The sequence below is a fragment of the Eleginops maclovinus genome, chromosome 20 (assembly GCF_036324505.1).
Source record: "Eleginops maclovinus isolate JMC-PN-2008 ecotype Puerto Natales chromosome 20, JC_Emac_rtc_rv5, whole genome shotgun sequence".
Taxonomy (NCBI): Eukaryota; Metazoa; Chordata; class Actinopteri; order Perciformes; family Eleginopidae; genus Eleginops; species Eleginops maclovinus.
In genome coordinates this window covers 19,451,047-19,463,433 of record NC_086368.1, presented here as the reverse complement: position 1 = coordinate 19,463,433, position 12,387 = coordinate 19,451,047, and the positions used below count along the sequence as shown (strand labels likewise).

The 12,387-nt window shown below is 40.7% G+C and overlaps 1 protein-coding gene across 11 annotated transcripts in view; it reads left to right on the top strand.

Annotated features, from left to right (window-relative positions):
* Positions 1–12,134, top strand: part of atp2b2 (ATPase plasma membrane Ca2+ transporting 2) — a 97,618-nt gene extending 85,484 nt beyond the window's left edge. For 8 of the 11 annotated variants that reach the window (XM_063911400.1, XM_063911402.1, XM_063911404.1 and 5 more), the window contains 9 exons: positions 300–479; positions 1,095–1,182; positions 1,368–1,474; positions 2,358–2,549; positions 2,894–3,107; positions 3,232–3,443; positions 3,546–3,653; positions 3,808–3,990; positions 8,288–12,134. In XM_063911400.1, coding sequence (XP_063767470.1) covers positions 300–479; positions 1,095–1,182; positions 1,368–1,474; positions 2,358–2,549; positions 2,894–3,107; positions 3,232–3,443; positions 3,546–3,653; positions 3,808–3,990; positions 8,288–8,599 — 1,596 coding nt within the window. In that variant the 3' untranslated portion in view covers positions 8,600–12,134. Of the gene's footprint in view, positions 1–299; positions 480–1,094; positions 1,183–1,367; positions 1,475–2,357; positions 2,550–2,893; positions 3,108–3,231; positions 3,444–3,545; positions 3,654–3,807; positions 3,991–5,048; positions 5,239–5,550; positions 5,604–8,287 lie in introns of all 11 variants that reach the window. The other 3 variants (XM_063911405.1, XM_063911408.1, XM_063911406.1) reach the window with 2 other exon arrangements.
* Positions 12,135–12,387: the final 253 nt, after the last annotated feature.

Genomic DNA, 12,387 nt, shown 5'->3' with positions numbered 1-12,387 from the left:
GAGGTTCACCAAAGTGACTAAGAGAACAACTTTTACTGTTTGTGATTTAGTAATGCTCTCATACTGTAGGGTTGTTTTTTGCTGCGGCAGGCAGCTGTAATAAAGCCTTGAAGAGCGACAGTACAAATGGCAGAAGTAGCAACTAGCTGGTGAACAAAGTGGAACTTTAAGTTGCAGAGAGACACATTTTCTCAGTGGATAGCAAAATAGAGCTTAAAATAAGTTATTACTTGACTTATTTTGAGCAGGGGCTTGAAAAAAAGGACTTTAAACTAATGCTATGAAGTATTCCTCTTTAGGTGCCCGACGCTATCATGAAGTGCCAGCAAGCGGGCATCACAGTTCGCATGGTGACAGGAGACAACATAAACACAGCCAGGGCCATAGCCATCAAGTGTGGGATCATCCACCCCGGAGAGGACTTCCTCTGCATCGACGGCAAGGAGTTCAACAGGAGGATCCGCAATGAGAAAGGAGAGGTACAATACAGACAAATGACCCTTTACATTTTAGTTAGTCTGGCTAAACCTTAGAATGTAAAGTTCCAGTGTGTAATATACAAAAGTAATAAGGTATCACACCCACACAACTTTAGGACAAAGCGGATTCATCTAAAAAAGAATCTGGCCACGTCATAAAAAACATGCTAACGTTTCAGCCTTCATCAGAGCATGAAGGGAAATTAAAGTCATGTCCCTTTGTATACAGGAGTTCAAAGTGATTGGTTTTGAAAGGGAACTTGGTAATTAAATTCCTAAGGTCCCTTTGACTCCGACGATTTAAAAATGACTATTGCAATGACTACTTTGTAAGTAATTTACCATGTGAACTTTTAAACCATATGTAGAAAAGATATGATATGATATTTTCTATCCTGCCCTGATGTACCTCACCAGGTCAAAACATACGCATGTTTTTTTTTTTCACGTGGCCAGACAAACTATCTGTGTCTGTTACTTTTTACCTTTAAGTATTCAACTCTGGTACCTCTGAAACCACTGTGAAAGTGAGTGAGAGAAGCTGAGTTTAGGAGAAAGAAAGATACCTCTCTCAAAACTACCTGACCTTTTTTTTCCTTCTGTGTGCGTTCCCAGGTGGAGCAGGAGCGCATTGACAAGGTGTGGCCTAAACTCCGAGTTCTGGCCAGATCTTCCCCAACTGACAAACACACACTCGTCAAAGGTGAACTGGTTGTACTACTTCATATTCATTCCTGGTGATAGAAACAAAACTAGTCTTAACAGTGTTTGTCTTAATACAATTGTCTCTCAGAAGCAGTACAAATCTGAGATTATTTGTCTTTAAATATTGTTGATCATGTGGTTTTTAGTTGCTGTGTTCATGTATGTGCACTGTGTGTTTTAAAGGCATCATTGACAGTACCATAGCAGACCAGAGGCAGGTGGTGGCTGTGACAGGAGACGGGACAAATGATGGACCTGCACTAAAGAAAGCTGATGTCGGCTTCGCTATGGTGAGCAAACTCTCTTCTGCTCCCCTTTGAGATTGATCTGAGTCAACATCTGCAGATATCATTTTCACCTCTGCAGTATTTAGGGATTCTTCTCAGGCACTCTGCCTCTGGCTGAATAGATTAGGAGCTCCCCCTGGTGGATTTCTGAACTCATACAATTCCTCTGCAATACATACTGTAACATTATACTTTTGCTGATTCTGAAACGACTGAAACCAAAAAAAACAACCTAAATCTGTTGTTCTTGTAACTCTCAGCTTTATGTTTATTAGTCATGCAGCTGTTATACTGTTTCATCTATTTCTGTTGTCCTCATTAATTAAATCATTTGGCTCATTCACATCCATTTCCTGCTTAATTCAATAATGAAGACAGTGATTTCCATACATTTGTTCATGCTTGTTCAGCCGAGCTCAAGTTTTTCTTCATTGTCTCCCCCTGTCTTGCTTGAAATATACCTATTTAAGTGATTTTTTAAAGTGGTTAATTGATTTGATAATGACACAATAAATGTTCTAAAACCTTAGGTATCTCAGTTGTAAGGTGTCGAACACTCCTACATGGAGCCTACTCAAACAAATCCTCATGTGGCATTATTTTGAGCCCTGACACTTGTTCTGTAACTCTCCAGAGATGACAGAATAGGGAGGAGGGTGCCCTGCTCCTCCCATAAATACAAAGCCTCAAGTCATCAAACGGCCAACACACCAACGCCTTCATTAGCCTGCATCATCATCATTATCCATCATTAGAGCTGACTTGAGTCCAGTTTCCCCCAGTGGCTGCAAAGATCTCTTTCAATGTTGCTTTGGGTATTTGATGATGCAGTATGATGCAATAGATACAGTTTCTTTCTGACTGCTCCCTTTTCTGCTCTCCTCAGGGTATCGCTGGTACAGATGTGGCCAAGGAGGCGTCAGATATCATTCTGACTGATGACAACTTTAGCAGCATCGTGAAAGCAGTAATGTGGGGCCGGAACGTCTACGACAGCATCTCCAAGTTCCTTCAGTTCCAGCTTACTGTCAACGTCGTGGCCGTCATCGTGGCTTTCACCGGCGCCTGCATCACACAGGTCAGAGGCGTGTGCAGTTATTGGCAGACACAGTTGCCAGGGTACCTTTGGCAAAAATGTAAAGAAATAAGCAACCAATGCTTTGGCTGTATTTTGTATACCAGGTATTGAGGGTGAACCTGTTTACTGACTACTCATGGTAGTGATTGGGTTTAATCAGAAGCTTTTGAGTGCAATACTTAAGCAAATATCTTGTCAAACTAAAGAGGTAATGAAATACGAGTGTGACAGTAAATGAGTTCCAGCAGAAGTATTGCTTATTAATTACCTCTAACCCCTGGGATTATTGAAGTTATTAGTTAGTTAGTTTTTTCCTAATTGCATTTTTCCTTGTATTTGCGCAGGACTCCCCCCTGAAGGCTGTGCAGATGTTGTGGGTGAACCTGATCATGGATACTTTTGCATCCCTGGCCCTGGCCACAGAGCCTCCCACAGAGTCTCTGCTGAAGAGGAAGCCGTACGGTCGCAACAAGCCTCTCATCTCCAGCACCATGACCAAGAACATCCTGGGACACGGAGTCTATCAGCTCATCATCATCTTCACACTGCTATTTGTCGGTACGGACTGTAATTTTGCTCTGCGGATACAACAGGTGTCCTGCACCTTAATGATGCGACATAAAAAGGTTCAGATTTAAGGTCCTCATAGTAATCATCCATTTATCCCCTTCCCCCGTTATAGGTGAGAAGATCTTTGACATTGACAGTGGGCGTAATGCTCCTCTCCACTCTCCTCCATCCGAGCACTACACCATCATCTTCAACACCTTCGTCATGATGCAGCTCTTTAACGAAATAAATGCCCGAAAAATCCATGGAGAGAGGAACGTCTTCGATGGTATCTTCAGGAACCCCATCTTCTGCACTATTGTATTTGGCACCTTTGCTATGCAGGTAGGCCGATGCAAATGATTTGACTTAATTATTACTTATTTAAGGTTAGTTATGAGTTAACGTAATTAAGTCCCTTTTTTCCCTTGGCTGTGCTTTGTGTAGATTGTGATTGTGCAATTTGGAGGGAAGCCATTCAGCTGTCAGCCTCTGAACTTGGAGAAGTGGATGTGGTGTGTTTTCCTCGGGCTGGGAGAGCTTGTTTGGGGACAGGTAACATACAAACTGCTCGTTTTTTTGTCTCTTTTTCCTCCCTCTGTGCCTTGTTTTTGCCCTGGTTTACTATTATTTACTCTTCCCGTACAATATCTTCTATATACCTGTCACCTTTCCTTTTAACCCCGTCTTTTTCCAATCTCCTGGTTAGGTGATAGCCAGCGTCCCCAACAGCAGGTTGCGCTTCCTGCGGAGGGCAGGCCAGTTAACTCGCAAAGATGAGTTACCAGAGGAGGACGTGAACGAAGATAATGACGAGATTGACCACGCAGAGAGGGAGCTGAGGAGAGGACAGATCCTCTGGTTCAGAGGACTCAACCGCATTCAGACTCAGGTGAGGACACAAGTTCAATCGCTGTGTTGAGTTGGTTCTCTTCACGGAGAGTCTTTGCTGCATTCATTCTGCTTGACAGAAAGAATATTTAAATAATTGATTTTACTCTAATCTGTCGTATCATTAGTTAACTTTATGTTTTGTAACTATATTTCAGATGGGATTTTTTTCCTGACATAGCTTCCTGTTTACTTTTGTCTGTCTTTGTCATATAATTTAACACTTATGACACCACCTCAGAGGCTCAGAAGAAGAAGTGCTAGGCTATGTGATATGTTCTTCACCTTAGTCAGTAACAGCCTTAAAGTCATTTTATCACAAGATGGTTCATTTAGGTCCTGAAGATGCAGCAGTCGCTCGCTGGACTGAGGCGATCGGCTGTGTGGAAGATCGACGGTCAAACCTCAGGAGTTAAATACAACTGGACAAAGTCACACCCCCCCTGCACACCGTTATCACTGTGATTTACAAGACAGTTCTGCTTGTGTGTTGGCCTTGATTTCATTTCACTGATGTGTCACTACTGGTCCAGGGTGAAGCTATCCACGCGACATGGGTTTTGGAACAGTACAGATACAGGTTCTCAGTACTAAAGGAAAAATAAGGTTTATTTCACCTAAAATGTGTTAGAGTCTGTATGCTATAAACACACAAATGAGATTTTCTGTGCTTTATGTTTCATTACGCTGTATAATCCACACAATATACTGTCAGTGGTCTTCAAAGGACTTCTTCCTCAGTACAAAGTAGTTCTAATAAAAACAGTGATCTCACCAGAGCGATTTTTCAAAACTCATTAAACTCCATGGTATTTGGGTGAGGGCATACCATCTTAAGATGAGGTTAGAAAGATGTAATTTAGGTGGTTTTAAATATTTAATGTCAACATTTCTTTGAGAGGATGGTACACCCTGACCTTTAGCTGTCCCCCCCCCTCCCATCGTGTCGTCTTTGAGAAACTTTTTCAAAGTCACTCAGCCAGTCAACCATTGTTGCCATTTGGTCTCTGTCACTATGAGCAGCCATTTGTCCTCTTCTGTCCCGCTCTCCTCCCACAGATTGATGTAGTCAACACCTTCAAGAGTGGCACGTCCTTTCAGGGGGCGGGGGCCCTGAGACGCCAATCGTCCACCACCAGCCAGACCCAGGATGTAACCAATGTTTCTAGTCCTAGTCACGTGTCCTTGTCCAATGCCCTTTCCTCTCCTACAAGCACTACTGCTGCTACTGCTCCTTCCACTACTGGCCGTGAGTCAGATCTCTGTCAGTCTGCTTCTCCTCTCTCTTTGCTTCAGAGGTGCCATCATGTCATGAACAAAAGGTTGTTTGTGTATCTGGCTTTTTATCCTTAAAAACAATTACCATGACAGTATCCATTTGGGTTTGGCATCTCTGAAGGTTTGTCTTTCTTTTTTTTTCATTCTGGCTATTGCTTTTCTCATTTCCGTTCTTTCTCTCTGTCTTTTAATGTTCATACTCGAGTTCAAATTCATCTTAAAATCTCCTCCCGTGCTTTGGTGTACTGTCGTCTCATTGGTGAATGTGTGTTTGTTTTCTCAGAGTGCTAGGAGCGCAGGACTAAGGGTGATACCCACGGCGTGACATTTCAGGTTGTGAGTTTGTCTCCCTCTGCTCATCCCCCATACACCATCCCATCCTCCAGTCATTCCATTGTTATGTCCGACGGACATTAATGGGAACCTTTTCTAATCAATTCACCAAGGGACTGGGTAAACATTCAAGTATAAGTCGCAATGGTGTCTTGTTCTATCTGTAAGTTTGCTACTGATGGGGCAAATCACAGTGAATCGAGCTGAAGCAATTTTTTGGGTGCTATGTCATGTATTCTCCAGTTGACACTGTATTGACAGGAAACAATAGTGGAAGGTACGCTATGCAATACTTTCTGAAAAAACAAAAACAAGATTTTCTTTCAAATTATATTTTAGGGGCACAACTAAAATCTACAGTATCAGCGAACATGCCTGCTTAATACTTTTGCACATCTTCCATCGTTCTATCACTTTTACACACACACACACACACACACACACACACACACACACACACACACACACACACACACACACACACACACACACACACACACACACACACACACACACACACACACACACACACACACACACACACACACACACACACACAGTCTCTAATGTACTTGACAAAAAGCTGATGCAAAACTTGGCTTAGGGTTTTGTGGACAGGACTTGAGCACTGCACCAATAATTCATCCCGCCTTGTCGCTTCATACTGTCGGTGTAGTTGACTGTCATGTTGCCATAGTTACCGACATCAATCCTCTGCAGCAACAGCGACATAAATTCAAACCTCCCCCCTCCTTTTCTGACACCCCATCAGTGTTACTTGTCAGACATCCTGTCACATGCACTCATCCCGACAGGCTCCTCTTATTATTTGGTTTTGCTGTTTTGTCTCCTTATACCCTGCGCTGCCACAGTTAGAGCAGCAGTGCTAACAGATCTACAGTACATACAGTATGTTTGTACATCTGCAAACATAACATTTGGCAATGCACTGTTAATGTATTTGAGTTCCTCCTCCCACAATGATGTAGGAACATAAAGTAAAAATATTGTACGAAACAATGTTGGGATATTTTGTATCCCATAAATTTGATTGGATTCCAAATATTCCATGTTAAATTATTGATCAAAGCACAGTTTTGATAACTAGGGACTTCAGCTGATAATCTACAAATATGAGGATTCACAGTTTCTGTGTTTTATCTCAATATTAATTAGGTGCTTTTGCATTTTGGATTGTGGGAGATGTTGGAAACTCTGCTGAATATATTTCACAATTTTGAGGCTTTTTTTTAGAGTAAACATGAAATCTGATAACTGTTCATTTTTTAAGTTCTGCCTAAAAATATATATCTGTAGATTCGAACAGTATGTTCCTGCATTCTGTCGTCAAAAATAACTTAACTATTGTTTTAGTTTCTCAATTTAAACATTAGTTGCAAGCATTTTACTGACATTTCAATAGTTTTTTCTCCAAGTATTTCACTAGGAATACATTTACAACAATATTGCTTAAGTTTTAACTTTTTAAAAGCAAGTATTAATGTAGAAAGATCATGAAGACACAATGACGTAGTACGCCTTATTTATTTTGTATACTGTACATCCAGAATTTTCCTGTATAAAAGCATCAAATAATAACTTTGTGGTTTTGTAAATAACTTGTCATTTCAGCGTCTGCTGATTTTGGACATGCAGATAGGGTTTAAATAAAAAAAACACTTCACTTCTAATCTACACACTGAAAGAATATACGTAAAGATACTGCTGTCAATCACTAAAGGTTCATGTACAGTAGTTGTTTGGGGCTTATACTTGAGTGTTTACTTAGACGTGCATGGAGTTGAAGGCTGTCCGACCTCTGACAGTTACCTTATTATTTTCATCATTCACTTCCATATGTTTTGTGTCAGCAGTCTGTGTGCTGGTGTCCACATTCCTGTTGTCTTGTTGCATGTAGTTTGTGTTTATTACTTCCTGTGGTCATAATGTCTTAACCTGCTCTGTTTTTTTTGGGATGTGTCGTTTGTTGTTAACACTGTAATGCTCGTGTTGAAGCAAACTCCCCATGCAGAGTTTGACTCTCCATTGCCCTGTTTGGGACCATGCTTTATCCACCCTGTGCTTTATATGTGTGTGTCCCATTCAGAGTCTGTGTGGATCATTTCCCAGACGTTGCTCTGGTACCTTACAGAAGTTTTTAAAGCACCTGATTTGGATCTCTCAGATCTAACCTCCTTCCTTCTTACTGACCTCGTCCACCAGATTTCTTTAACCTTGCATGTGATATTCTCCTTTCATTTTTTCTGTGAGCATTCCATTTATTAACGTGGCTTGTTTCTAGGTATACAGCACATTGGACTAAAGCGTATACTTACAACGAGCGTTTATGTTGCTTTGGTATTTGTTTTTCTTGAAATGTATGATTTTGTTTGTTTTTTTATGATTGTGTTTCTCACGGCTTTTCTAGTGCACGCCAATATTGAGTGACTTGTGAACTGTGGTCATTTTGTGAAAGCAGAACACAGACTGAAGTTACTTTTCCACTTGTTGCTCCTTCTCCTCCTTCTTTACCTATATATCCTCAACTGAGAGGTTCTCTCCTTCCCCTCTGTCCCTTCTCTCCTCTTTCCTCCTCATCCAGAGGGTCCCACCCTTCCATTGTGTCTATTGCATCACCTCTCATCGGTTTTCTTCTTTGTCCTCCCTTTTTCTTTTTTTTACAACAGATCCGCGTTGTGAATGCATTCCGTAGTTCCCTCTATGAAGGCCTGGAAAAACCAGACTCCAGAACATCCATCCACAACTTCATGACACACCCCGAGTTTAGGATAGAAGACTCCACGCCCAACATTCCCCTCATCGACGACACAGACGATGACTCCGCTCGGAGGAGGGGGAAGTACTCCAGCCAGCCCTCGTCGCCCAACAAGAATAACAACGCCATCGACAGTGGCATCAACCTCACCATCGACACCAGTAGATCAGCCGCCTCCTCCAGCCCCGCCAGCCCTCTTCACAGCCTGGAGACCAGCCTCTAACCCCCATCCTCACCTCCGCTCTGACCTCTAAAGTTGTTTCCTTGCAGTCTGGGGGCTACATCTCCAATACCTCCACACATTTAACTGCAACCCCAAAAATCCCCCCTGTCCAGTCCCCCAAACCCCATTTACTCCCCTACACAGGACAGGCCATGTGGCAGAATCCCCTCCCCCCACCACCTTTAACCTTGAGCTCTTAAAGTTCTCCGCTCCTCTTGAAAAGGGGGACTTCTAAAGTAATATGGCAAGGTGAAAAGAAAACTTGATCATACAATCAAAAAAGCGCAACAAAGCCACAAAACCTACACAGCCATCCTGCTTTTGTGGTTGTATGTGTACCGTGGCGGCCGGGGGGGGGGGGGGGGGGGGGGGGTTGTGTGTATGGGACTATATGCCTGTTAGCATGTACTAAATTAAAGGTGCCGCTGACTGCACATATGTATGAAGTGTGTCTTGAGTGGCACCGGGAGGAGGACCTTGAGGAGGGAGACACTGCTGAGGAGCAAAAACACAAAACAGGACGGACTCTAAACTCCCCTTACACTCCCCCTCCTCATCAATAACATTGTCAATACTGATAATAGTTTAAATTAAATTGAGAAACATTGTTATTATTATGATTCTGATTCTGATTATTATTGTTATTATTATTGTTGCTCCTGCATGAATGTACATTACCCAAGTTTTATTTAAAAGGGTTTTAATTTTATTGGAGTTCTTTCGTTCTGATGGGCTAGGCCTCGTGGCGGACTGCTATTTTAAAGACGGCTTCTCCGAGCTCCTGGCCTGCAAAGGTCCCTCCTCTGTGTGGCATGAACATGTACCCGACTGTAAAAATTTGTTTCATCCATAAACAGAAATGTGTTACGAGGTGGTAGGGCTCAACTTGCACAGTAGTTTTGCACCTGTCGGAAAAGAGGAACGCAAGATAATAATGATGATGATAGCATTTATGGGATATATTCTATAAATATAAATACATATAAATATATTTAGAGAGAGTTTATCTTTGTTTGTCGGCATGTTGCCTTGTTCCTGCTTCAATGGCTCAAAATACTTTGACTTATTTATGTCTTAAAGAGAATGTAATTTGTTTACAACCTCGTAGAGATAAACTTCCTGGTTTCTAGAAGGACAGGCGGAGCTGAAGCTCAGAAGGACCAGAGCTGTGTTGATGTGTTATTACTGAAAAACCATGTGCTGGAATTTGCCTGCTATCTTTTCAATTATTGTAGATATTTTTAGAGGATTAACAAACAAAAAGAAACCAAAATATATTGGGATACGTAGTCAATGTGGAATCTTAGTATTACTCTATATGATTGTTGGGATCAAGTAGGAGTGGCTTGCCTTTCTAAACGGAGGCCTCCTTTTTGTGACAGAGGGGGAATATTTAATTCTTTTTTTCACTTCTCTTTTTTTTATTGTGTTTTTTTTCTGTGCTTCAGCACTGGCCTGGGGTCAGGGCTCGAGTCAAAGGCTGATATCAGGACCTTTACAGTGAACTGTCTTCTAGATAAACCTGCTTGTTCAAAGGACTTGATGTTTTAAAATGTGTGTGACCATCCAAAAGGCTGCAATCGAGTCATATTAGAAATCTGCAGAGTTATATTTGGCTTACCTATGCCGCATGGAATTCCAACTTTTAGTTTTTGTTAAAAATTTGGAATATATTGTGTTGTTTATTTTTTTATTTAATTTAGATTTATTTCCATTTCCTCTAGCAGCGTGCGCACGCAGCTCCACGAAGCTGTTGGCATTTTTAACATCTATAAAAGAAAAAAAAAGGAAAACTGACACACAAAAAAACTAACTTACAACAAACATGGAATGTTGCTTTGACTCTTTTATATATATATAAAAAAGACGATCCTTTTCTGCACTATCTGGTTATGAATGAAATCTTCTGTGGTGTAATTCTAGATGTGCTTTTGTGTGTTTTAACCAAGCTTGTCTTCCTGCCGTCACAGAATATACAGTACTCTAGCATCTCAACTGTACTCACTAGTTGTAAACTATTTATTGTGCTTTGACCAATCAGACATTACAGAGAGAAGTTACATACAGAAGACACATTTACCCAGTCTTATTGCACTCTGAAGGACAAGGCCACTTAACTAACCTGTACTATTGTTATTTCTAATACTAACCGAAGTCATTGGCAAGCATGACGTGAAAGGCTCATTATGCAACTTGAAAAAATAGACGATTTTTCTACTTAAAAAATATCCTATATAGTACTTCAGTATATACAATCATTTATCCAAATTTATGTTTCCTTTTTTCTATCCTCCTCCTCTGTCATTTCTAAGTCGATCCGTCCATCTGGAGAGGGTGCACAAGCTTTACCAGTCAGCTCAGGCGTGTTGAAAAAATAACATGGACCATTTCAATATACTGTCTTATTTAAGTTGGGGGAAAAAACAGTCTGGATTCTGATATTCTGCTTAGAAGCTGTTGATTTATTTTGTTTCCTTTCCAATGTTTTAACTTGACAATTTATTTGTTTATTTGTCTGTAAAAAATGAAAAACAATAAACAAAACAAAAAAACAGCAACAACAGCATTTTCAATAAAAAAAAGAAAGACTAAAGCCAACCTTCTCCAACCACTTTTACATCCAGGAGGACATTCAGCTTTAAGAGGATGCAAAGACGACAAGTTTAAAAATAATCTTTGTAAATACAGCAATGAGTCCACTGAGGACAGAAACTCCATGCGGACTGGTGTGAAAACAGGAACTCTTCCTGACTACATCTACTACACCTTCCATCATGCACCACAACTCAAGTCATACTGCCGACACAGCTGTTTGGCTGTATGTAATCAATCACTGCTCCTGTCAGAAACACTTCAGAACATCATGATTACATCCGAGTGAAAACACGTTGTAACAGCCAATAATTATGTTGATGATGACACTGGCAATGATGGTGATGATGATGATGATTAAGGATGATGATGATGATGATATCAATGATACTTCTTGCAATATACTCTCACCTGCCTCGATGTACTGTATTTAGCAGCATGCAGTTTGTGGAACAAAGAAAAAGAGAAATGCCAACAGATAACTTTTTGGCATACTTAGCCATTTATGGGTAAGTGATTTAAGTGTTCATCTTGTTTTTATGATATTTTTTTTATCTATACAATAATTGTAAATAAAGAACTCAATGTCTTTGTTCATTTAATACTATGCAAAAAGTCATGCTTTTCTGATTGTTACCCACCCTTAATCCTAGAGTGTGTTGCTGGAATGTTTGTGGTCTCAAAAGTCAGTAAAACAATGTGATGTAAATTATTTTCTAGCTTGAGGAAAAGTTAAATGATGATGAAAATGATTATTATGATGCCATGAGGACGTTGACAACAATAGTGGTGACAGTGATGATGATGATGATGATGATGGTGGTGGTGATGATGATGATGAACTGTGACTCTTGCTGCTTGACTGTCCCATTTACCACACTCCTGACAGGAGCGCAAGTGAAAACCATAATAAAAACAAAAAAAAGAAAAATCACTTAATAAATCTCCCAGAGCAGCATGACCCAGCATGGTGTGTCCTGGCCCCGTGTGACATGTCCTGTTCTGATTCGTTGTGCTTCACCTCTCAGTGTCCCCTTTGATTGTTTTTTCCATTTTCATTGTTGTGTTTATAAAAGGATATGCTTATAGAAAAATGTTGGTGCTTTTCAGTGGGAGTTTAATACATCCACATGCTTTAAATATGATGCCGCCTGCAGCATGCTAAAGTAGGCTTGCACAGGATTGAAGTCATCCTC